The sequence below is a fragment of the Asterias rubens genome, chromosome 15, assembly GCF_902459465.1.
Source record: "Asterias rubens chromosome 15, eAstRub1.3, whole genome shotgun sequence".
Taxonomy (NCBI): domain Eukaryota; kingdom Metazoa; phylum Echinodermata; class Asteroidea; order Forcipulatida; family Asteriidae; genus Asterias; species Asterias rubens.
In genome coordinates, this window is record NC_047076.1 from 14,009,966 (window position 1) to 14,037,172 (window position 27,207).

At 39.2% G+C, this 27,207-nt stretch overlaps 1 protein-coding gene across 2 annotated transcripts; it reads left to right on the forward strand.

Moving 5' to 3' along the window:
- On the forward strand, window positions 1-27,190 carry LOC117300372 (ankyrin and armadillo repeat-containing protein-like). 2 transcript variants are annotated; one of them, XM_033784148.1, is made up of 21 exons: window positions 1-136; window positions 1,331-1,957; window positions 3,727-4,161; window positions 5,067-5,343; window positions 6,459-6,642; window positions 8,494-8,716; window positions 10,031-10,048; window positions 12,857-13,058; window positions 13,954-14,162; window positions 15,268-15,372; window positions 16,289-16,702; window positions 17,027-17,268; window positions 19,929-20,079; window positions 21,364-21,525; window positions 21,736-21,965; window positions 23,769-23,927; window positions 24,829-24,946; window positions 25,615-25,775; window positions 26,202-26,347; window positions 26,559-26,614; window positions 26,837-27,190. In XM_033784148.1, exons 2-21 carry the CDS (start codon window positions 1,354-1,356, stop codon window positions 27,088-27,090), a joined length of 4,350 nt encoding a protein of 1,449 aa, XP_033640039.1. In that variant the 5' UTR covers window positions 1-136; window positions 1,331-1,353; the 3' UTR covers window positions 27,091-27,190. The 2 variants fall into 2 exon arrangements, with proteins under 2 accessions (XP_033640039.1, XP_033640040.1); XM_033784149.1 differs by lacking the exon at window positions 10,031-10,048.
- Window positions 27,191-27,207: the final 17 nt, after the last annotated feature.

Consider the following 27,207-nt stretch of genomic DNA (forward strand, 5'->3'; position numbering starts at 1 on the left):
CCTCTTGATCAGATGTGTTTTTCTTTCTCCATAATTACGGTACAGCTTCAAATTTGGTTTTCAAATCACTAACTCTACGTGACACGCACTGGTTTGGCAAAAAAACAATAAGGACACGAACATGACGTAAATACAGGTATGATTTGACACTCTCCTGATCCTGCATACAAATATTATTATATATCCGGATTTGATTAATTATTTGAAATGTTTGTTTATCCTTTATCTGTAACTCTTACCAACTTACTGTTTGCCCCCTTTCGATTACCATGGGTCTCTTCTTTATGAATAAGTTTTCACCTACGGATTGTATAAAGCTCGTCTACATAATCATAATGAACACAAGTTTAACTGATGTTTTTCGGTGTTTTTCATATTTTCACCTGGTTTAAAATCAGAGCAAAGTATGAAAACCATTACTCATTTATAGTTAAAATTTTGTTGAAATTTCATTCATCATAAAAAAGTCTTCATGTCCATGGCATGCCATTGCCCCCTCCAATTGGCATGCAATAAGTTTAAGTTACTACACTTTTTAATGGCTCTTAAATTAACAAGTAGATAATATATCCATGGTCATGGTGGATATTTCGTACTGTCTGACACACTGACTCTGTGACTGAGCAAGAGTTTGCACATCTGTGAAATGTGTGTAGTAGCCCCCATCTCATCGACTTCTGGGCGTCAACCCTAACAACACTACAGGCCTAAGTTAGTACAGCACTGTATAATCTCATTGCAGGACCATTTCTATTTGGTCCTACTACTTGCCATCAACTTGCTGTAAATTTGCTTGCACCGTCAACTCGCTTGTGCCGTCAACTCACCCACTAGGCAAATTGATAAAGACTGCAGATGCTGACAAACACAGGCTAACATCAAGAGAAAGGAATTTGATTTCAAGACATCAAAACAAAAAAGACGACAAAAACTGGCTTTAAAATGATGACGTCTCAAATATAAACTTCAAACTCATTTGTGCCTTGCAAGTTAAAGATGAAGTACATCTTTAGTTTCATGTGCTCAGAACCCATGCTGCTGTTATTTGTAGATTGCTCACTCTCCTGTAGGCTATGGACCAAAAGAATGAAACACTCCTCCAAATCACCTTCAGGATGCTCAGACTATTCACGTTTTTAAGAAACTGTTCAAATATTATCTTTTTCAACAAGTGTATTGTCATTGATATTAATTTTGTTTTTTAATTGTAATTATTTTCATCTAACTGTCTTTAGCGCCTTAGAACAATTTCTGTTGATTTTGGCGGTGTAAATGTTTTCTTCATGATTGATTACAGTGTATATTATTTATCTTATTAATTATTTTTCAGTTGGTAGAGTGAAGCACGGCGTCATGGCGGCTAAGAACCTTGAGAGTAGCATGCATGGCTTGTCCATTGGTGAAGACCCAGCTCTTATTGCCACAGCGACAGCTAATCGTATGGCAACTCAATTCTTTGAGAAGTTTGAGCGTTTTGAGCTTCAAGAAACAATCGCTCAGACGTCTTACCATTGGTTTGTGTCGGCGGAGGAACATAAGCTACAAGCTGAACCACCATCTGGGGTTATCATGTCCATGCAGCCATTTGCAGATAACAACTGTGTCCTACTACTGCCGTATGATTCAACTATAGAGCCTTTAGACTATCGTGAGATTCATCAAGTCTTAAGAGAACTTGTTGTCGGTATTTACGGTCTAAATCAAGTCCCTTCATTGTCTCTTGAAGTAAACTTTGACCAAGCGACAACATGTCAGTTACCTCCAGCGTACATAGATACGCATCTCGGTCAGACACTTATTAATATAGACTATATGATGAAAGGATTGTGGCATGGAGTATATTTCCCACGGGATAAACGGATCAAGTTTAACGAGAGATGGCGCTCAAGTCTGGATGTGAATGCAATGGGAGAACCCCAGAGTAAGAAAGTCATTCTGACTGAATTCATGATGGCAGGTAAGATTTTAGACATGAATTTTTCATTTTAATGTTTATTATAGACCCCCCTCCCTCCCCGAAAGTATCAACAATTTTCTTTCAAAGTTGAGGCACATTATTCAAATACATGTATCAACATTTCCACACCTTCTGAAAGTTCTACACAGTCTCTAACCCCTCCTGTGTTCTTTGTATTTCCATGAAAATGAGAAAACAGTAGCTGCTGCAAACTGCTTACCGACCAAAATAACCTACGGTATAAACACAAACAAATTGTTAAGGGCCTGACATTTTGACCCACTCTGAGTCTTTCTTGAAGACTAAATGACCATGAAAATGTTGACAACTTTGTGGTGCCAGCATGGAGGTAGAATGGTGCCAGTAAATTGTTTTGTTTCCTTGGTGGCATTTGTGTGTCTGCTATTTACCCTCCACCACATTGTGACGGTTTGTTCACTACCCAGTAGCCAGTACAGTAGTTGTTGTCATTCATTGTCTGGCAGCACATTGTCCAAACCTCTTTGTTTACTTGTTGGGATTCAGTCCACGCCTTTTATTGTGAGTGCAAGCTAAACAGAATTGTAGGTAAAGTGGTGTGTGTTCGAGTTGGCTTGATAATTGAGATAGAGCCATTAAAATGCCCTGTGGTTTGGGTTGCTACAATGCTAGATTTCAAGGTCTGTGCAAGTCTTTCGTTGGGGCTGTATTTACAGTTGCACAATGTGTAAAACGTTAATGAAAATACTTTTAATGAAAGAATGTTGAAAACTCAAATGTTTGAAAGCTACATTTATATTTTATTTCTTATTCCACCTGAGTAATGGTGTTAGAATTGGAGTAATGCGTACAAAATATGTTGAAAAATAAGTTGTTGACGTTTAATATACCATTTTAAACATTTCTAAATAGTTTTAGAGTCAGGTTATTCAGGACTTGCTTTATAAATATGATTATTTTTGACCACTTAAAATACGATAATTCTAATGAACTAAAATGGTAAGAACTGGACTTAAATCTTCAAGATTTCAGCTTTCATTTCCAGCATACATGCATGGGCACACCTACAAATTGATGGGTTGTGAAATCTAGGGAATAAGTTGTAGCAAACTGCTTACCAACCAAAATGACTTATGCAAATAAGCGAACAATTTTAAAACTTCTTACAACCTCAAATTTTGACCTTTGAGGCTAAATGTGAACAAAACAAACACACCCAGTCAGGCCTTGAATTTACCCACCACATGACCTACAGCAGTGGCCCTGTCCTTTTGCTGTGGTGCCCTATATGTAAAGTTTCAATACAAATTGACATTTTCCTCCTAGATTGCCCCTTACAGAGGCAACTTGCAGTGGGCCTTCAAGAATGAAGTTCAAGGCCTGTAAACAAAGTAGGCTTGATATTCTTTTGAGTTAAAGGAACATGTTGCCTTGGATCGGTCAAGTTGGTCTTTGAAAAGCATATCGTAACCTTTTGTTTCTAAAATGCATATGGTTGGAAAGATGTTTTAAAAGTAGAAGACATTGATCCACACAAATATACCTCGAAATTGCATGGTTTATGGGAGTAAAATGGTTGACTCCCATTAATCGTCGACCGTGTTAGTTCGCAAAGCAATAGGAAAACGGTTACAAACGCTATTATAGACCAACTCATCCGATCCAAGGCAACGTGCTTTAAGTGAAATTTCCAACTGTTGTTCGTACAGAAAGTAAAGTCCTGTCTGATTAATATGGATAGTTTTTATTTTCAGTATTGATTTAGGTGTTTTCTTTCAACTTTTGTACAGGTATGATGGACATTACAAAAGATCCCGACTTCAGTAGTATTTACAACAACATGCGTCTATTCCCGATGAGTGAGCACGACGCTAACGCAGATAAACGTCTGTTCATGCAGTACGTTGACGATATGAGCGTCCAACTCACATGGAGACAAGATTCCATTCAGCAACATCAGAACCTCTTCATGATAGACACGGCTTATGAAGTCACTAGCGTTATCCGACTTGGTGAAGAGAGAATTGATCATGATACATTTGAGCGATTACAGACAAGATTACACGCTCATGTTGATGTGATTCAGAGGAACCTAGGGAAGAAAGCAGAGACTCGTAGACAACTAGAGATGGCTAAACTCATCAGTTTCTTGATTCCATTCCTGATTGGAATGAGAAGAAGAAATAAAGTTCCTGATATTAAGAGATTGCTGCCACCGTTGACAGGTAAAGTGAAATGGACAAATTATAAATAATGAATATACTTTGAAGTGTTTAGGTTATTAATAATCTAACTATCTAGTATGAAAACTGGTTTTGGAAACTATCTGTTACGCAAGCTAAAACTATCTCATATGAAAACTATCTGGTATGAAAACTGGTATAAAAACTATCTGGTATGAAAACTATTTAGTATTAGAACTGTCTGGTATGAAAATTGTCCAGTATGAAAACTGGTGTGGAAACTCTGTAGTATGAAAGCTATGTTTTATGAAGACTCTTAGTATCAAAGTTAGTATGAAAAATATCTGCTATGAAAACCGCTATGAAAACTATTTACTTTTAAAACTTTTGTAAAGAATCTAGTACTACTTTTAAACGTTGGCTGAATAAACAATTTTAATCTAATCTAATCTAGTTATTATAAAAACTTCAAAAAAAAACTGGAATGAAAACTATCTAGTACAAAAAAAAGTATGAAACTCTCAAGTGAAAACTATCCAGTAGGAAAACTTGTTTGAAAACTAGCTAGTATTCCAAAGGTGAGTTATATAAAACCATAAAAACACAACTTTTCTTGATCAAACTTTGAAGAAATTCAAAAGGAAATAATGTGCCAAGATAAGGTTTATCTTAGAACTAGAGGGCGCACTGGCCTACATACGCGGCCCGGCATGCAAGCATGTGGCCATTTTTGTAGTTGACAAAACATCATCGCACAGCGTGTGTTTAAAATGGCACGTGTGTCTCCTTGCGGTCCCGTGGCGTTTGTGCAAGCAGCATCACCAGTGCACCCTCTACTTCTTATATATAACTCTACGTGTTTTATTTTCAGATCAGATCATCTTGGGATGTTTTTGATTTCTGGTCTTCCTAATGTCTTTTTTCTTGATTGATTCTTTCCTTCACAGCTGACGAATGTAAAACAGAACGAGAACTTCCTCCCTTGATGCTCTCCCCAACATTCCGCTGCCCTAACTTCAACTCCAGCAACAAATACTTCCACCTTCACGGGGGTATGACCTTTGACATTGAGACTGACCCCTGTGTGAACCCACCCGATGAGGTCATTGAGAAATATGAGGAGATTAAGTTGGAAGCGATGGATTATCTTGCAAAGATTACTGATCCTAACCAACCGCTGCATGAGAATCTGCATGTACCAGTCACAGAGATTGCCGGCAAAAAGTAAGATTTTAATTCATTATTCCGTATAAAACAAGTCATATTGTCTTTACGGGCCGCGAAATTTTGCTGTTAGTTAATGGTTCTCTAGCCTGAACGTCTGACGTCACACTTTGAGGCTTGTGAATAACGCCAGAGACCGACCTCCAGCCGGCGTGTACATACACCTTTGACCTACATTCATTTCACATGTAGAGATACGTAGTCAAATTCTATGTGATAGGAGTGTACTGTTTGGGCATCTATGGAAAGCTCATGTCACTGTGCAGGTTATCCAAAGATATCATTGTATCCAATGGAATCACTGAATCTGAGTAGCAGGTACCTGTCTTTATCCTTGCGGATAAAGACAGGGGCCCAGGCTAGGTTCTCATGACCAAAACTAAACAATAGACGGGCACCTCTAGGAGAAATATGTAAATTTATACAGGAACCTTGCAAAAGGCACCACAGCAAAAGCACAGGGCATCATAGCAATTGCTGTGGGTGTCAAGTGTTAATTCGAGGCCTGCAATTCAAGAACAACAACATTGGGGACAAATCTTAAATAAGAATAACGAAGCCAGCAGTTAACCCTGGTGGAGATTACCATGATTTGTAAATGTACATATTGAAATAATTGTACAGCATTGTTGCTGTTTCAGTCTTTAAACTTTTACCGCAGGTCAGAAATGCAATAGTGTCTACTATCATAAACAATGAATGATATTATACAAATATTGACTGCTTCGAGTGCTATGGTTAAAACTACCACTCCCCAGGTGATCCCCGGAACGGTCCGGGGATCATCGAGGGAGTTGTAGTTTTAACCATAGCACGAGTTAAAGCAGTCAATATTTGTTCTATAACACCCCAAACGACTATTTATCATCTTCGTAACGCTCCGTACGCGCATTTCAGATACACAGATGCACAACTGATTGGGTTCGAGGTGGGTAAAAAGACGTCAGGGTACTGCACGCCGTGTGATGGTCGTCGGACTATCACAGGGCAAACGATGCACTATCATACGGGCGTCATCTAGTAAAACTAAGACATGTCATGTGGTGCGCTCTAAACCAATGAAAAGGCAGAATATTTGTAAGGGGTGTTATAATCATAAATATTTTGGTATACAGGTATTTCATCTTGTCCATGGATTTTGAGACTTACTACCCAGTATCGCCTCCTCAACCTCTCTGGGCCCACGCCTTTTATGACAAGATTGCAGAGTTGAAACCAAAGCGACTTCCATTGACTGACATCCAGATGCATGAACAATGGAAGAAGAAATATGGCTATCACCAAGCAATTAAGTACAAGGTATGAAGCTTAATAATACAAATAATAAGAACCGTATTTAAACAAAGGATACAAAGCACCAAGTATTTTTATTGCAAGGTGAGTGGGACAAAGTTTTTGAGATTATTAGACCTAATCCTACAAGGTGCTACGACGCATTCAGCAGCCACAGCCAGGAACACCGGGGCGAACCCCTTCTCTTTTCGATAAGTGCACTGGGTTATTTTTATATGCGTTACACAACACATGGGACCAACGGCTTTACGTCCCATACGGATGAAGCAGCAATGGTTAAACTTGCTTAAGGACAAACGTCATGACTGGGGATTGGAAACCCACACTCTGCTGATCAGAAACACCAGTGTTTGAATTCGGTGCTTTTAACCCCTCGGCCATGACAGCTTCTTCTCCTGGTGTGTCTGAGTTTGTACAGTGATTTTTAACACCTTTGTTCGTGCAGGCATTGGACTTTGCTCTTGAAGGGGGACAATGTAAATTTTGCAGAGGGCACTAGAGCAAAAGCACAGGGCACCAGAGCAATGTGCCCTTCTCATGAAATATGTAAATTGCACAAAGCGCGTGCGCACTAACATTTTGGTTGGCAAAAATGAATGGGTGCGTAAACAGACGCGATTGTGCAATTTCCCTGCGGTAAAGGGCACCTCTATGAGGACAATGTAAATTTTGCAGAGGGCACTAGAGCAAAAGCACAGGGCACCAGAGCAATGTGCCCTTCTCATGAAATATGTAAATTGCACAAAGCGCGTGCGCACTAACATTTTGGTTGGCAAAAATGAATGGGTGCGTAAACAGACGCGATTGTGCAATTTCCCTGCGGTAAAGGGCACCTCTATGAGGACAATGTAAATTTTGCAGAGGGCACTAGAGCAAAAGCACAGGGCACCAGAGCAATGTACCCTTTTCATGAAATATGTAAATTGCACAAAGCGCGTGCGCACTAACATTTTGGTTGGCAAAAATGAATGGGTGCGTGACGCAGACGCGATTGTGCAATTTCCCTGCGGTAAAGGGCACCTCTATGAGGACAATGTAAATTTTGCAGAGGGCACTAGAGCAAAAGCACAGGGCACCAGAGCAATGTACCCTTCTCATGAAATATGTAAATTGCACAAAGCGCGTGCGCACTAACATTTCGGTTGGCAAAAATGAGGGAACGTCAAGCTGTTCCGACACGGGTAATGGGTGCGTGACGCAGACGCGATTGTGCTTCTGCTTAGTGCACAACTCAATGGCGTTTGCCAACCAACAGGGTATGTACGCATGCTTGAATGTTACTAGCATGTTTCATGAAAAGGGTCAATTGCTGTGGGTGCTGTGGGTTATTTTGAGGCCTGTTCTTGAAAATGAAATGGGTAATCTTCATCTTATTGACTGGAGGCTGTGATTGTCTTGATTTACTTTAATCGTCTCCTGACGATGACTAGAGCAAGCTAGTCGAAATGTTGAGACCAGAAAAAACTCACTCCGCGTTGGCAAAGTTTATACGAGAAGTCCCCTCACTCCACTAAGCGTAAGAAGTAGTCCAGGCCGATTTTCTACCTTCCGCCCAGGTAGTAGTTAAGAAGCAGGACAGTTCTTTTTAGAACTTAAAAGTCTCCCGAATTCCGAAAATCTTTTCCCCCGGTGCAGTAGAGAAGTGTCAGGAATTCTGAATAATCTTCTCTGCGATAGTAGAATATATAGCTAGACAAGTACTCAAAGAACGTTATCTACCCAGCAAGTAGATATACACATGCTCTTACCGCAAACCAAATATACATTATGACTGATTTAGTTTTAAAGTTTAACTTCATACATTCATTTGATATTCAACTTGATTCTAAGAAATGCAACTTGTCTTGAATTTTACAGAATCTTCAATCTGGGCTGAAGATGTCATCCATTCGAGGAATGGTCTCCATCTTGCAGACACTGGCTAGGAAGTGTCCCCCGTCTCGTCTTAGTAAACAAGATGAGGATGGCTACACATGTATGCACCATGCTGCTAAAAACAATCGCCCACTTGTCATTGAGTTATTGCTGATACAGAGACAAGATATTGATGTAAGGAGACATCATCTCACAAATCCAAATGGTGAGTGGACTGTTTCTTGTCTAACTGGGTTACAATGTATATAAATAGAGTATTAGGTTGTGTCTGTAACGGCAACTTCGGCTACCGCTAGATCAGTGCGTCTGCCAGTGTTGAAGACAATGGACACCTTCCGTAATTGTCATAGACCAGTCTTCTCACTTGGCACTTGGTGTATCTAAACATATGCACAAAATAACAAACATGTGAAAATTTGAACTCATTGGTCGTCGAAGTTGCGAGGTAATAATGGAAGGGACAAAACATTGTCACACAAAGTTGTGTTCTTTCAGATGCTTGAATTCGAGACCTCAAAATCAAATTCTGAGATTTCGAAATCAAATTAAAATATTTGAGTGAGAAATAACTTCTTTCTCAAAAGCTACGGTACTTCAGAGGGAGCCGTTTCACACAATGTTTTAGACTATCAACATCTCTCCACCCATTGATCTCTAACAACATGAACAAGTAAATTTGTATGCTAACAGTTATTTTGAGCAATTACCAATAGTATCCAGTGGCTTTAAAGGAACACGTTGCCTAGGATCGGTCGAGTTGGTCAGTGAAAAGTGCTTGAAACCGTTTGGTCCAAAATGCATATGGTTAGAAAGATAACTTAAAAGTAAAATATAATGATCCACACAAACATGCCTCGGAATTTCACGGTTTTCCTTTTACGTCGCGAAGAAACACGGTCGGCCATTTATGGGAGTCAAAAAATTTTACTCCCATAAATGGCCGACCGTGTAAGTCGACGAGGTAAAAGGAAAACCACGCAATTTCGAGGCATATTTGTGTAGATCATTGTATTCTACTTTTACAACATCTTTCTAACCATATGCATTTTATAACAAACGGTTACAAACAATTTTTATAGACCAACTCGTCCGATCCAAGGCAACGTGTTCCTTTGAAGGAATAGGCAGACGGCTGCGATCTAGCGATAAGGCTGTATTTTGAACACAGCCTGACTACAATTGATAAACAACACGGGATATTATTGTGTTTCATTAACCCATAGTAAGTGGACCAGAATCATCTTACAAACTTTACAAAGATGAAAAGTTAAACTTTTGAAATGACACGAGTTTAAATGAAGTCACTTTTTAATGGTGGATTTTCTATTAATTAATTAATTGGTGTAGGTCTACTAACTCATTTACAATGGCAAAAAGAATAAGAGAAAACAATATTTTGCTTTAATCATAAATCAGTTTGATCATCTTGTACGATTCTATGGTATAATTTGGAATATTTAATGGTATTTAACCCATTTCCCCACTTTTTCTGATCCTATAATATTGTCATTTAACTCAGCGAATGAAATCTGTGGAGGTAAGAGCCTAAGGGTCTATAGCATGTTAAAAACCATCACTCCAAACACATCACTCATTCAATGTTGGGTTGAATTTTTGTAAATATATTTTTTGTTACTGTCTGTCTGTCTGTCTGTCTGGACTTATGAGTGTCCTGCAGATACACAAAACACAGTTTTGACGTTGTTCTTTCAAAAACATTGTTTGAAATACACAAACACTTGTTGGTTTTTTTTTGTTGACACTGCAATGCAAGGCACAGTTTGGTTTATGTCAAATGTACTGTAAAAATGTTTGCTTTTTGGTGACAATTAAATTGTACCAAAAATGATCCTTCCTAATTAACATCTCCAGCTGAACACCTCTTGAACATTCTCCTGAAGATGATTAGAGCCAACTAATTGAAACTTTGAGTTGTCAACCATCTTTTTTTTCAAAACCAACACAACTCAAAAGAGAAATGTCATATGGTGTTACTGCAGACCTAACTACACTCAGTACAAGTTTCAAGTCCTATTGAACATTCAAATACGAATTAAATGACAGATTTGAAAATAACTTGTTGCCTTGGATCGGTCGAGTTGATCTATGAAAAGTGCTTGAAACCATTTGTTACAAAATGCATTTGGTTAGAAAGATGTTTTAAAAGTAGAATATACTGATCCACACAAACATGGCTGACATTGTACCGTTTTCCTTAGACATCGTGAACTAACACGACATGCAATTTGTGGAGTCAAGTCATGACACGGCGAAACGCGCGAAAACAGGAGTGGGTTTTCACGTTATTTTCTCCCGACTCCGATGTCCGATTGAGCCTAAATTTCCACAGGATTGTTATTTTATATATAAGTTGTGATACACGAAGTGTGGGACTTGGACAATACTGTTTACCGAAAGTAGAATATACTGATCCACACAAACATGCCTGACATTGTACGGTTTTCCTTAGACATCGTGAACTAACACGACATAGTGAACTAACACGACTCCATAAAATGGCCGACTGTGTTAGTTCGCAAAGTAAAAGTAAAAACCATGCAATTGCGAGGCATGTTTTTGTGGATCATTATATTCTCTTTTTAAAACATCTTTATAACCAAATGCATTTTGTAACGAACGTTTTCAAACGCTTTTCATAGACCAACTCGACCTATCCAAGGCAACGTGTCCCTTTAGGAGTTAAACCGTTGTAGTTGTATAAATAATTCCATGCATGGTGTTTTCATTTTGTGTTATCCTTGTATCATCCTAACCCATTGATCTTAACATAGCTCATCAAAGAACCAATAAAACCAAACATCTTAAACAAGCACAGCATGATCCAGTTGTTGGTGAGTTACTAGGTGTCTAATTTTGTCTACATCCTCGTCACATTTCGTTTCTTCATTATATTTCTCTGATCATACTGAGAAATCACCGAACTTCTCAAGGAGTTTCAAATCTTCCCGCGTTCAACTGGAACTTGTAAACAATTGATGTAAATTGCTAACAGACTTTAGTAGTTGTAGTTTTGTAGCTTAGTATTTTTGTCTGCCAGAACTGCTTTCATTTGTTCAATGCCTAACTATTATGGATTGAGTTTGAAAGATTGCTTAGTTGTTAATATAAAAGCCAAAGCATTTTTTAGAAGATGTTCAGAGCATACTGATCAAAATGTTGAGCATTAACATTTCGTCTAAGAGCCTTTAATTCTCACAACAAAATTGTTTTTCACGGTGTCACACCCTAGTATTTTTCCACCATACACGGCCCAAAGTCTTATCTCATCTTTACTTCGTTTTTCAAAACAAAAAAATGACTGCTTGTTAGTTGCAAAGAAAATAGTGTTGCTAAAATTCCTTCTAAAGCTTACAAATCACATAGACATAGATTACAACTATATAACAGGACCTTCCGTTGCTACCGGTAACCCTCTAACAATCTTACTTTCACCGATTTGTCTTAATTAATTATTGTATTCATTTGATTAATTACTACTATTTTCAATAACCACGCACGTTCTCTTCACATGCTATTTTTCTTTTGCATGGTATTCTTTTTGACCTGCACTGAACTTACAAATTAATAACAAACCTTTCTTTGATATAAAAACCCAACCAAATAAATTCAATAGAAATGTACAAATAATTCATGAAAACCTTTCCAAGCCTAGAGACCTACCCTATCTCAACAACTTTGAGCATCTACTGCATGACCATGCTTGTATTCCCTCAGTCTTAACAGGCTAAGTGTCGCTTGCCACATTTGTAATGATAAAAGAATTTTTTCTCAAATTCCTGAATTGTCATGACATGATACCCTGGCAGTAGTGATAAACTGCTTGCATGCAGTTGCAATCTAGATTTAAAAACAAAATATAGTCAATATTAATTTCAGCCTTGAAGGGGTGCAGCAATTTTCCTCTGGTAAAGGGGCACTTCTATTTTATAAGGAAAATGTAAGTTTGTATTGGAACTTTGGAAAGCGCACCACAGCAAAAACACAGGGCATACCTCATGTTAATTGAGTCACTTGTTAATTGAGTCACCTGCCAATTGAGTCATCTGTTAATTGAGTCTCTTGTTATCTGAGTCACTTGTTAATTGGGTCACCTGCCAATTGAGTCATCTGTCAATTGAGTCATCTATCAATTGAGCCATCTGTCAATTGAGTCAATTGTTAACTGGTCACTTGTCAATTGAGTCACTTGTCAATTGAGTCACTTGTTAATTGAGTCACCTGTTGATTGAGTCACCTGTTGATTGAGTTACCTGTTAAATGAGTCACTTGTTTGAGTCACTTGTTTGAGTCACCTGTTAATTGAGTCACCTGTTCTATTCTTTAGGCACAACGCCGTTACACCTTGCAGCTCGTTGTGGTTCTTTGGAGGCTGCTTTGTGTCTAGTTTCAAACCGTGCTGGTATGATCCTTGCTGATCCTGCTGGATGGGCGGCTATCCATCACGCTGCGTTCTATGATCATGCTCCCATCGTCAGGATGTTTGTCAGGAAATTTATTGACCAGATGGAACTTGAGACCTGGGACAAGTAAGATAATCTGAAAACTAATCTTTTCATCTGATAAATCTCTTGCCGTAGATTTAAACATTGAAATAAATATAGCAAAAGCAGATATCATCTTATTATGTTTCATCAGAATTTGAACAAGATTTATTACACCATTAAGCTAACTTTTATTATTATTAATTATTATTAGTTAGCTATTATGCTAGTACACATAGGGCTAGATAGCCTAGTTTGTAGAACGCTGGCATGTTAATCCAGAAGTTGTTGGTTCAAATCCCGCTCTAGTAATCTTGTCTTTGTTCAATCCCAAATCAGTTCAAATTTACCCAGTCAGTTTCTCTTTGTGGTTTATTATTTGATATCTGAAACAAAAAGTGCCACCCCCTTAAGGTGATCCCCTGGCTGCCGCTTCCCAGGTTGTAAACGTGGGTGTGATCCCTGCCTACACGGCAGTTAACGGTTGTATGGCTTCTGACTGGCACCTCCGAACAAAGATATTGACAAAATAGGGACACCGCCAATATAGGGCTAGATAGCTCAGTTGGTAGAGCGCCAGCACGTTAATCCGGAGGTCGTTGGTTCGAATCCCACTCTAATATTCAGATTTACCTGTAAGTTGTTTATGGATGTGTTCGATTAGCTTCCCTGGGTCGACCCCACGGTGCACACTCGGGTGAGCCCCTGACAAGAGCTAATGGAACGATCACTCACCCTCTTGTAGTGACGTCATGCACCTGGGGCCAGCCCCAAGTGGCCCACTCCACAAGCAGAGTACTTGGGGCTGACCCGGGTGAGCCCCTGGAATGACGTCAAAGCTATTCGAATGTACCGGGGGCAGACCGGGGTTGACCCTGAGAAGCTAATCGACCAAAGTATTAATGATTCATGTATATTTGTCTTTCAATTTCTGTATTAGATTAAGACGGACTCCATTGCTGTTAGCAGCAAGCAGTGGTGCATTAGAATCAGTGAAGATATTGATAGATCTTGGAGCTAATATCCGTAAGACTGATACTGAGAAGAATACCATGATACACTTAGCAGCGCTTCGATTCCATACTAATGTCTTGGAGTACTTTATTGAATGGAATCATCGTGATGTGCCGGTTTGGCAGACACTTATTGGTAAGAAAACTAGAGTAACCTCTCCTAACGATGACTAGAGCAAGCTAGTCGAAACGTTGAGACCAATTCAAGAACTGACTCCACGATAGTGCAGTTCATTATGATCCTATAAGCTAAAGTAGTAGTCCCAGCCAATTTTCTATACCTTTCCGCCCGGGTAGTAGTTTAAAAGCAAGACAGTTCTTTTCAGAACTGAGAAGTCTCCTGAACATCCGATAAATCTATTTTGTGGTCGTAGAATAAAGCAAGACAGTTCTCCTAGAACAAACTCTACCTGGCAAGTAGATACAAACATGATGTTACCGCAAACCAAATATATATTGATCCCTCACCATAGAATAACCTTGCTGTAATAGCTCATGCTATATATGGCATAATATACTCTTGGTTTTTTGCACCATTTCATTGTTTTACTCCTCTCTAAATAACAATAAATCTAACATCAGAAGTTTCATTTAAAAAATTGGTTGCGTTTTAAAGATATCCAGAACAAATATGTTCATGCAGGAAGAATATTCCCCAGCAGGAAAAAACACTCTGGGAAGCATAGTCTAAGATTAACATTTGGGGCATAAAAACCCATGTAATTTTAACCGCATCACTTTGAAGTAAAAATTTTCCCTTTAAAGGTTTTTAACTGCCATTAATTTGAAGAGTGCTAATACCCTTTAAAGCCAGTGGACACTATTGGTAATTGTCAAAGACCAGTCTTCTCACTTTACTTGGTGTTTCTCAACATATGCATAAAATAACAATCCTGTGAAAATTTAGTGAAAATTTGAGCTCAATTGGTCGTCGAAGTTGCGAGATAATAATTAAAGAAAAAACAACTTTGTCAACACGAAGTTGTGTGCTTTCAGATGCTTGATTTCGAGACCTCAAAATCTATATCTGAGGTATCAAATTCAAATTCGTAGAAAATTACTTCTTTCTTGAATACTATGTTACTTCAGAGGGAGCCGTTTCTCACAATGTTTTATACTATCAACAGCTCTTCATTACTCGTTACCAAGTAAAATTTTTATTTTTGTGAGTAATTACCAATAGTGTCCACTGCCGTTAAACAACATTTGCACTCGTAATTATTTCAATATCTACCTTACAGGTATGCTGAAATCTCAAAGCTTCCAATGTAAAGACAGCGCTGTAAGATCTCTAGAAGTTCTTACAACATCCAATAAGCAATACTGGAAACCCATTCTTGAAGCAGGTATGTAGCCATCAGCCATTTCCAGTCTTGTGGAACATTCTGGAAGTAATTTATTCATAGGGATCCCGTTCTTTCCAGGTAGCTGCAGGGAGGGTGTGGAACGATCTGCCACATTCCATCAGAGCCATTCAGACAATAGACACTTTCAAACCAACCCTGAAACATTTCAAAAACATTCCATAGACATTTGATTTTTGTATTTCTTGTTCTTTGCACCGCTGGAGAACAACCGAGAGGGAACTTTTTTTATTGAAGCAAGCGCCATGAGCACTTTTTGTGGATATCGCAGCTATAGAAGATGCCACTATTTTAATTATTATTATTATTTTGAGATAATGTTGGACATAGCACTATGACGCTAATTGGTTTGTGTAAAATTGCCTGTAGACACCCAAACCTAACGGTGCACTACTTGAGTGTCCACCATACCTCAAAAAGGCTAACTCATGGATCTTTGTGTATGTAGTAGTAGCTTATTGGATTAAAAGACTAAATCCAAATTACAGTCATGGCTTAGACTGTTGCTATTGCTAAGGACATCCAATACTTCAACGTATGACAATGAAGACATCTAGCTGGTAGCCTTAGCTGTAAACACCCAATTTCATAAAGCTGTTCAGCAGAAAATTCTGCTGAGCCAATTCCTTTGCTAAGCAAGAAATGAGTTAAGTACCAGTCACATCAATCTGGCTAGTAATATTTTTTGTTTTGCTTAGCAGGATTTGTTTGTGCTAACAGGCTTTATAAGTTTTGGCCCTGCCCATCTATTGTTTTATTTGTCTTTCATTGTATTTGGCCAGAGCTTTTTTAAATTGTATCTCTGTGAAGCGCTTTGAGCTTCTTTTTTGGCGGACTTTGGCACTGTATAAGTTAGTGTTATAATTATTTATTATTATTATTCTTTCATCTATTCTAGATGGAATTCCAGCTCTTGTTGAGATCTTGAAGATGCAGAAACGTGAGATGCAATCTCTAGGAGCAGCAGTCATCTGTAACCTTTCTCAAAGTCCAGAGATCCGAGATGCTGTCGCTAAATCTGGTGCCATTCCTACCGTTATTAAACTACTGAGCTCTAAAGAACATGATATCCAATCGAGAGCAGCAATCATTCTAGCTGATCTAGGAACCGTTGATGAGAATCGTAGCATGATCAGCGATGAGGGCGGCATACCGCCGCTGATTCAACTAATGGAGTCACAGCTTGAGGATGTTCTAGTTGAGGTAGTGAATGCTGTCAGAGTGCTATGCCTTGGTCATCATGTCAATCAAACATTAGTAGCGCAGCATGGAGGAGTTGAACCACTGGTAGAGTTCTTGCAAGTCAAATCGGGTACGTCTTTCTCTTAGTATCATTTGAAATTCCTGCTCTTTTTTCCTTAGAACCCTTAAGTCTTGGAACAACCTCTAGCCGTCAACCATTACTCAATCCTTTTTAATACCATTTGAAGCTGCTGTTCTCAGTGAAAAGTCTATTCTTCACAGTCTGCCCTGTGATTTTGCTGTGGCGCCCTTTGCAAGTTATACAAATACAAAATTACATTTTCCTCATAGAAGTGCCAGTTACCAAAAGAAAATTGCTGTGCCCCTTCAAGGACAAACTTCAAGGCTTAATACATATCAACTGTTTGATGTTTATTTTGATGTTTATTTGTAGATGTTTTAAGAGCAGCAAGTTCAGCCGCCCTTGCTGCTCTGACCAGTAACCACACTGCGAATCAAGACTTGGTGGTAGAACGGAACGCGGTACAACCATTAGTCTCACTGATTAGAGGTCGTAATATCTCCGTCCAGACTAAAGCTGCAGCAGCGTTGGAATCACTAGCAGAGAACAACCCAAAGTGCCAGGCTGCTATCTTGGATCTACATGCGCCTAGTGCACTCATACGTCTCCTTAAGGTACATTATTAGAGAGGTTTCGCAAGTCTACGGATACAAATAATAATAACTAATTCTTATATAGCGCATTTCACAATAACCGTATCAATGCACTTTACATTAGTGCCCTGGTCATAGGCCCAATAACATCCCTTTTTAATGTTTCTCAGCTCCTTTGGGAGTATACAGCCCTGAGCTGCCTGTAATGGCTTGTGGCTTTTTCATTCACAATATCAACCTCTACCCTCGCAGGTACCCATTTATACCCCTGGGTGAAGAGAAGCAATTATAGTAAAGTATCTTGCTGAAGGACACAAGTGTCACGACCGGGATTCGAACCCACACTCTGGTGACTGCACCAGAACTTGAATTCGATGCTCTTAACCACTCGGCCATGACACTCTACAGATACAGATACTGATACGTCAACACTTTGTGTGTTCATGTGACATGTATCCGCGACTATCGTATTTTGCACACACGTTAGAACGAATACAGGAGCTCATACGTGCCATAGAAAAATAGATACTATTTTGCAAACTTTTTGTCCCAGATCAAGAACATTTCCCATGAAAATTGCTTTCACTGGTATCGTGGTCGATATAGATAGAAAATTGTTAGTCATTTGCAAGCAAAATTTTGAGAACATGCAGTTTAAACACAGAGTCTCTATCGATCACACTTGTCTGAAAAACACTCATGATGAATGCGAGCTCCCTCAAGTGACACATACCTATACTTTGCGAAACAAAATCCAACATGCGGCTGATGTGAACTGATACGGTTATCCTGTTTGTATCTGTATCTGTATCCGGACGCTTGCAAAACCTCTCTATTATGAACAAACATTCAAGTATTTTTTATTTAAATATTGACCTTTTGGTCACAGATAATTGAAGTATCCATCAGTTACCCATTGGCAAATGATACAGTGGGGGGGGGGGGGGTTCGGGCTGAGCGGATAAGAGGACCGAACTCAAGCTCTGGTGTTTCTGTTCAGCAGTGTGGGTTTGAATCCCCGTTGTGACACTTGTGTCCTTGAGCAAGACACTTAACCATAAGCTTCTCTCCACCCAGGGGTAAATGGGTACCTGTGAGGGCAGACTTGGTTCTTCTGATTGATTTAGCTTAGTGCGTTACATATTTGGCGGCACAGGCTGTATACACCCCCAGGGAGCTGAGATGGTTTAAGGAATGATTTAAGGCCCAGTGACCAGGGGTAATAATGTTGAAGCGTCACTGCGTGACGGACCTAAGCGCTATATTATTATTATTATAATAATAATAGTCACAACATTTATGACCACAGTGTACACACATGTGACACTATGGTCCAGTGGTTAGACTGCAGGACTAACAAGTACAAGGTTGTAGGTTTGAACTCTCTAAGCTAACCACTGATTTAACTCTCTAAGCTAACCACTGATTTAACTCTCTAAGCTAACCACTGATTTAACTCTCTAAGCTAACCACTGATTTAACTCTCTAAGCTAACCACTGATTTAACTCTCTAAGCTAACCACTGATTTAACTCTCTAAGCTAACCACTGATTTAACTCTCTAAGCTAACCACTGATTTAACTCTCTAAGCTAACCACTGATTTAACTCTCTAAGCTAACCACTGATTTAACTCTCTAAGCTAACCACTGATTTAACTCTCTAAGCTAACCACTGATTTAACTCTCTAAGCTAACCACTGATTTAACTCTCTAAGCTAACCACTGATTTAACTCTCTAAGCTAACCACTGATTTAACTCTCTAAGCTAACCACTGATTTAACTCTCTAAGCTAACCACTGATTTAACTCTCTAAGCTAACCACTGATTTAACTCTCTAAGCTAACCACTGATTTAACTCTCTAAGCTAACCACTGATTTAACTCTCTAAGCTAACCACTGATTTAACTCTCTAAGCTAACCACTGATTTAACTCTCTAAGCTAACCACTGATTTAACTCTCTAAGCTAACCACTGATTTAACTCTCTAAGCTAACCACTGATTTAACTCTCTAAGCTAACCACTGATTTAACTCTCTAAGCTAACCACTGATTTAACTCTCTAAGCTAACCACTGATTTAACTCTCTAAGCTAACCACTGATTTAACTCTCTAAGCTAACCACTGATTTAACTCTCTAAGCTAACCACTGATTTAACTCTCTAAGCTAACCACTGATTTAACTCTCTAAGCTAACCACTGATTTAACTCTCTAAGCTAACCACTGATTTAACTCTCTAAGCTAACCACTGATTTAACTCTCTAAGCTAACCACTGATTTAACTCTCTTAGCTAACCACTGATTTCACATATTAATCACTAGAGTAAGTATTGCCGTCTAGTTACTCGATCACAATTTCTTGATTTGTGCAATTCATAATTTTGGACGTTAATCCACATGTTTGTATGAGAAAGATGACAGCTTGGTGTTTATATCCCATTGTTGGAGTTTGCTGAGTTACCTATTGGGAAGATAACCTAAACAAACAAACAAACAGTTTGAGTCTTTTTCAATGGGGACTTTATAAATATATACTTGGTTTGCAGTAACACCATTAATGTGTATCTACTTGCTGTGTAGATTGTGTTATTTTGAGAACTTGTCTTGCTTTATGTTCTACTAAATGTATTGGAGACTGAGTTAGGAGTGGGTTTTGTTAACACATCCACTGTGATTGTTTAGATATGGGCTCTGGATGTGAAGGAGCAAGCTGCCTGTGGTCTATGGGCTCTAGCAGGACATACCAGACCACAACAGAAGATGATTGCTGAGTTTATTGGAATCAGCGGAATAATTGATCTTATTGTCAAGTCAGAAAAGCTTCAGTATGTTGGTGAGTAATGGCTTTTGTTGAAATTCATTCAGAGTGGATTTATTAAAATAAAGATGACGCTGGCATGCATTATTATTATTATTATTATTATTAGTATGGTTCTTAAGGGAGACATTAGAGGCAAATGCCTTGGTGCCATCGCATCCATGCCCCTGGTCATTGCCTTGGTGCCCTTGGTCATTGCCTTGGTGCACCTGGTCCATTGCCTTGGTGCTCCTGGTCCATTGCCTTGGTGCTCCTGGTCCATTGCCTTGGTGCACCTGGTCCATTGCCTTGGTGCACCTGGTCCATTGCCTTGGTGCTCCTGTGTCATTGCCTTGGTGCTCCTGGTCCATTGCCTTGGTGCACCTGGTCCATTGCCTTGGTGCTCCTGTGTCATTGCCTTGGTGCTCCTGGTCCATTGCCTTGGTGCACCTGGTCCATTGCCTTGGTGCTCCTGGTCCATTGCCTTGGTGCACCTGGTCCATTGCCTTGGTGCTCCTGGTCCATTGCCTTGGTGCACCTGGTCCATTGCCTTGGTGCTCCTGGTCCATTGCCTTGGTGCTCCTGGTCCATTGCCTTGGTGCTCCTGGTCCATTGCCTTGGTGCTCCTGGTCCATTGCCTTGGTGCTCCTGGTCCATTGCCTTGGTGCTCCTGGTCCATTGCCTTGGTGCTCCTGGTCCATTGCCTTGGTGCTCCTGGTCCATTGCCTTGGTGCTCCTGGTCCATTGCCTTGGTGCTCCTGGTCCATTGCCTTGGTGCACCTACATGTACATGTAGTTGTTGCTTTGGTGCCCATAAAATGTTCATTGAGGAACAAATTTCTGGTCTTACAACAACAAAGTATTAGGCTTGCATTTTTCTACATTCAATTCATTTTATGAGTGAATTAATATTTTGTAAGAAGCTCATTCTTATCATGCTGTTGATCGTTAATATTTTAGATTTTTAAACTTTGACCAATATGCCTCGACTATGTCTTGACTAATTTCCTGGACAACGTGTCTCTTACTATCCACTGCTTACTTGTAACAACAAAAGGAAATAATACAGACAATTAAATTTAGTTTCACTGTATTCTTATTTACAAATTTGTTTACTCTTACTTAAAGAATTGTTTTGCTTTACTCCGTAATACATGTAACTGTTGTTGTTCTTTTATGAGAGTATGGAAATAAATGTATTCTTGAATTGAATTGAAACTTCCTCTGTGCACATTTTATTTACAAATATTCACTGGCTCGCAGCATGCTTATAATTATTTTCAAACTTTCTTAATGTTCAATTCAATTAATCCTTTGCAGGTTGTATGGCAATGATAGCGCTAACGAGAGCCAGCTCTGATAATCAGAATCGTATTGAGAAGGAGAATGGCATCCTCCCAGTTGTAAGAATCCTCCGTTCTAGCAAGACATCAGAGAGGGTCTTACATACTGTCATCAAGGCACTGGGAACGCTATGTGTTGGTCAGTAGTAAAGACTAGAGAGGAAGTTCAAAAGAGTAGTTGCATACAACATTTTCTAGGGTACCACATTGTGACATTGTGGGTCTCTCTCATTTCCCTTTGCGTTTTGACTGCCTTGCTCCGCACTTGCATTGTGCCTTTGAAAAACCCACTTGATATTGCCAGTATATTTGACTGTATGTTCTGGTTCTGATCCTGATCTTTCTTTAGGTGTGGCCAACGTTAACAATCCAATCACTCAGAGAAAGATTGCCGAAGAGTACACAATCTCAACCCTAGTTAGCATCTTCAGATCTACTAGTAATGAATACATCCAAGTAGAGATTGCTAACACCTTGGCGTGTATCATTCTGGGAAACAAAGACAATCAGGAACTACTCAAGCAAGAGCCACAGTTTGAGATGCAGTTACTACTCAACTTACTACATTCCAAGAAGAAGGTACGTATAGCAAATTGACTCCTTGTGTATTTGGTTTTATGGATGCTTTTCAACATTTAACTAGCCAGCCGGACCACTTTGAGTGATTTCTGACTGGTGCATTGGCCTTTCAACTGGCATTTGGCCAGCGGACTAATGTTCAGGGCAAACACTGATTATGAATCAAAGGCAGTGGACACTATTGGTGATTACTCGAAACAATTATTAGCATAAAACCTTACTTGGTAAAACCAGGTAACAAGTAATGGGGAGCTGTTGATAGTATAAAACATTGTGAGAAACTGCTCCCTCTGAAACAAGTTTTTGAGAAAGAAGTTATTTTCCACAAATATGATTTTGAGACCTCAGATTTAGATTTTGAGGTCTTGAAATCAAGCATCTAAAATTACACAACTTTGTGTGACGACAAGGGTATTTTTTCTTTCATTATTATCTCGCAACTTCGATGACCAATTGAGCTCAAATTTTCGCAGATATTTTGAATGGAAATGTTGAGATACACCAAGTGAGAAGATTGGTCTTTGACAATTACCAATAGTGTCCAGTGTCGTTTAAACAGCTACCTGAGCGGAATGTTTTCAACAGAAATGGTATTTTTACTTGTTTATAATGCACTTGTTCACCATTTTAATGTAATTTTGATATGTGTACACTTCTGAACTTTTCGTAATTATCGATTAAAAAATCAGGCCCCTACCTAAAGGTTTTTTGAAAAACTAAAAACACTTCTGCCGTTGAGAGCGGGCGTCAAAGGACAATGCCACTGACGTCATTTGTGGGAGTTTGCTTTGTTATACATCCACGCTGCAACAAAGCGGCTTTATCTACTTATGACGTTTTGAGAGTGATTACGTAACGGGGCTTTTCGCAAATCTCGCAGAAAAGCTCTGGATAAGGGCATACAAAATGATTGTTTTTTTACACAATTGAAACCTATTTATTATCATATGAATCGATTTCCTTATTCATTGAAAACATTTTAAGTGGAATTCAGCAAAGTTCACGACTTGACATTTTCGTTCAAGCAGGTCTTTAAGGTTTTTTTTTTGGTTTTTTTTGTGATTCAAGAGAACTGGGTGAATTGGCATCAATGTTGTTTCACACCATTAACAGTTTATATGTTACATGTACATTTATAAAAACTATTCTGGCTTGATTTCACAAAGCACTACGATTTATATAACTCTTGATCACAACACTGAAAATAATTTCATACCTGAAAATTTTGACCGACACTTTGGTCTTCAAGGAGACCAAGATTCATCTTAAGATGAGTTATCAGTGTTTCCACAGTGATTTGTTATGTGACATGACACTTTTTCTTAGCAATTGAAGGCAGTGGACACTATTGGTAATTACTCAAAATAATTATTAGCATAAAACCTTTCTTGGTGACGAGTAATGGGTAGAGGTTGATGGTTTAAAACATTGTGAGAAATGGCTCCCTCTGAAGTGCCATAGTTTTCGAGAAAGAAGTAGCTTTCCATGAATTCGATTTTGAGACCTCAGATTTAGACCTTGAGGTCTCGAAATCAACCATCTAAACGTACACAACTTCGTGTGACAAGGGTGTTTTTTTCTTTCATTATTATCTCACAAGTTCAATGACAGATTGAGCTCAAATTTTCACAGGTTTGTTATTTTATGCATAATGTTGAGATACACCTACTGTGAAGGCTAGTCTTTGACAGTTACCAATAGTGTCCACTGCCTTTAAGATAAGGCTGCAGAAAAGATTAGTCTTAGCTCTGGATATGTAGTATTATTTACAATGACAAAGATTTTATTTCTTTGTGTGCTTAGGATGTTGAGCTGCAAGCTGGGAATGCTCTGGCAACCTTTGCCTTCAATAACACCACACAGCAGCTTGCTATACGAGAAGCAGGAGGTCTTAAGATGACAATATTTCAAGATTTCTTAGACTCTGAAGATGAGGAGTACCAGGCCCATGGTGCTTTCCAGGTAAGACATCCATCTTTGTAGAAAGGGAACCAGTCTGTTAATCTGTTTCCTAGAAACCTTTAGTATTGCCGTAGCACTCAGCTGTCACTTTATTACTTGGCAGTACTTGATGCCCCTGGTCATCATCGCCTCAGTGCCCCTGGGCATTGCCTAGGTGCCCATGTTATTGTCGTAGTACTCCGCGGTACTTAGTAGTTGGCAGTGCACCTTAGTACTTGGCAGTACTTGATACTTCAATGAAAAGTGCTTGACTACAACACTGCCTATAGACAAATCCAGGCGCACACTGGGCGCACATGTGTTGAGCACTGCTGCGGTGTACATGTGCCTAGTTTTGTGCACAAAGATATGAAATCATGTTTCTTTTCACTCTTTATGGAAATTAAATGTTTTCCTCAACGACTTACACAATTTCCTTGCCAGGACATCATGATATACTAATGAAGATCACTGACCACAAATATTTACAACTAAACAGAAACTGAATCATCTTAAAAATAGTAAATGTCTTAGGTGAGTTAGGGAAAAAGACACGTTTACTGCATAAATGCGTTACATTTTGTCAGAATTTCAGTAGTTTACTTTGTGCTTAATTTAAAAAAAAAACCAAGAATGTAGTTAATCGTTATATCATGAAGCCATGACAGGGAAATTGCAAAGATTGTCGAGGAAGACATTCAATTTCCATAAAAAGCGAATAGGAAAACGATTTAATCATGTCTTTGTGCACCAAATAAGGCACAAATATACCGCAGCACTTGCGCGACTGGGTTGGTCTATAGTTGATGTTGAGTTATAATCGGAGTCATAGATGACAGTTGAAAGTTCTCTACATTGGCGTCATTGTCACTTTCTTATAGAATGATATGGTCTTGACTCTGTTTCCTGTTTGTTTTTCCAGATTGTTGTTCTTGCTCGAGTCATCTTAGATCGAGATCAAGTTTCACTGTCAGCTGAAGGTGTAACGACCCTTGTACGATTGCTACGATCTGGTGATGACAATACTGTCATACTAGCAGGTAGGTCATCTCTTGCTATAATCATCATCATCATCATTTAGCAATCGCATCTGAGATTCCATGCACGACGTCACGCCAGAGGTGTTTATCCCTCATCATGTTTGGAAGGTCCACGATTTCAGCCTCTACCGATCACGTCGATGTAGTTGAGTGGTCGAGGTCCTCTATTAGGGCATGGCAGTCTCCAATATAACACGTCAGGAATAACCTGGTCTTTGGCACGAAAGCAGTGACCTGCGAAGCGGACTCTGCGTTGAGCAACAGTAGCAGAGATTGGTGGAATGTCTCCGTAGATCTGTTTTTTGGTCTTGTGCTCACGCCATGAGATGTTCTGTACCCTCATAAGAAGCCTGGTGTATGTGCCGTCAAGGTGATCTTGAAACTCTTTCTTCATGGTCCAGTTTTCCACTATAATAGAGGGCGCTATACTCATTTGAACAGTCCTTGACAAAGTCTTCGACCAAATTTGCCTTTTTATAACAGAAATTTATATCTTTGTTAGGTGAGGTCTGCGTTACCATCATGTGAAAATCTCTTTTGAGTAGTGTTGGTTCTGAAAAGAACCGAGGGTTGACAACTCAACGCGATCAAAAGAGATTTTCACAAACCTCACCTAATTTTACTTTCACCATGCAAAGTTTCAAATCCTACGTCTACTTTGTTGGCAGGTACTTTGATGGCCAGCTTAGCGCATACCCGTGCTGGTATAACGGATGCAATGATTACATGTGGGTCGGTTGAGATACTTACCAATCATCTATTCTCCCAGAATGCTGAGGTGCGAGCTGCTGCTGCCGTTGCCCTTGGTTACCTCACGTTCAATCGCAAGGTACTGTTGAATTATTTCATAAATCTATCAAGCAGAAAATTTTGCATAGCAAATTTCTTTGCTAAGCACAAAATAAATGGACAACAGTTGCGACAATGTAAACCTTATGGAATTTTGGCCAGTGACCAGTTTCTGTTAAGCATAGTTTTTCTGTGCTAAGGAAGTTTGTTTGGTTACAAGCTTTGCTTGAAATTGTCTGCTAAGCAGAAATGAGCAGGATACCAGTCCAAATTGTACGTGTGACATGATAGTTTGGCCGTCTTTTTCTTGTAAGCATAGTTTTGTTGTGCTCCAGTACCTTTTGTTTAAGTAACTCTCTGAAATTAGGCCATGTTCTATATCATTAATGAATTTGTTGTCAATGTGTGGTGAGAATGCATAAGAAGTGCAGTTTGATTGACTTGAATTCTTAATGTGATTGTACAGGCTACACGATTGCTCCTTGTGTCTACACGCAACACGCCTGGCTTATATCAACGCCTTATGGACAACCTGGATAAAGATGGGAAAATGTCACATGACTTTACTGATGAATTCAGACGAGCACAAGTTGTTGGATTACCAGCATTGAGGTGAGATAGGAAATTAGTTTAGTAATTAGTTTAGTCTGTGAGGGCAGCATACGTATTTGAAACACCCAAAGGTTTGGCTGGATGATCTGTCAACCTTCTTGAATGAATGATGGCTGTTTCGTTACGATACACCAAGTGAGAAGACTGGTCTTTGACAATTACCAAATAGTGTCCAGTGTTTTTAAGTGTTTAATTTCTTTGCATTTTGTAGTTTGGAGATTCATGGAGGACCCCCCGCTGTTCCACCACCAAGACCAAGAGGATTACGTAAGTCTCCCCCAATCTCGGTCTCATCTTAAGGAGGGAAACCCAAAGCCCTATCAGTTCCAGTCTATGTTTCTTTCAAGTTGCATTTTTTATGTTAATTCATAGAATTGTCTTTAATGCAAGTAACTACATAGTTTGAACACAGAAGTTTCCTGTTTTTTAAAGTTGTTCCCTGATCTTTCTTGTTCAAATTTGTATTTAAATTGTTTGTTTTTAATATAGCTCGACCTAGAACCACAATGGGCTTCAGCAGTCGTCGTCCTGCGACTGAGCAACAGAAAAAGCGCCCTCAGGGTCCACCAAGTCGTGCCGTTTCTGCCCCAGCCAGGAGTTTGAAATCCAGAGCAACTGATATTTCTAATGATGAGATTGAAGGCGTTAGAAGCATTAAGAAACGAGATGTAGGGCCTGGAGGAGACAACAGGAGAATCTTACTAAGAAAACCTACTGATGATGGCAAGATTGCTTGGTCTTAAACAGTAGCTAGCTGTGTCCAGATAAACAAGGTGCTTGAATATGGGAATTTAGGCATTGCATGGTGAGGTATCAATGTATACTTGGTTTAGGCATTGCATGGTGAGGTATCAATGTAT

Excerpts from the sequence above, each read along its gene's own strand:
- LOC117300372 (XM_033784148.1), top strand. The coding sequence starts at position 1,354 with ATGGCGGCTAAGAACCTTGAGAGTAGCATGCATGGCTTGTCCATTGGT. Across the intron at positions 14,163-15,267 it reads GGTTTGGCAGACACTTATTG|GTATGCTGAAATCTCAAAGC; the intron begins GTAAGAAAACTA and ends TCTACCTTACAG. Across the intron at positions 25,776-26,201 it reads ACCTCACGTTCAATCGCAAG|GCTACACGATTGCTCCTTGT; the intron begins GTACTGTTGAAT and ends GTGATTGTACAG.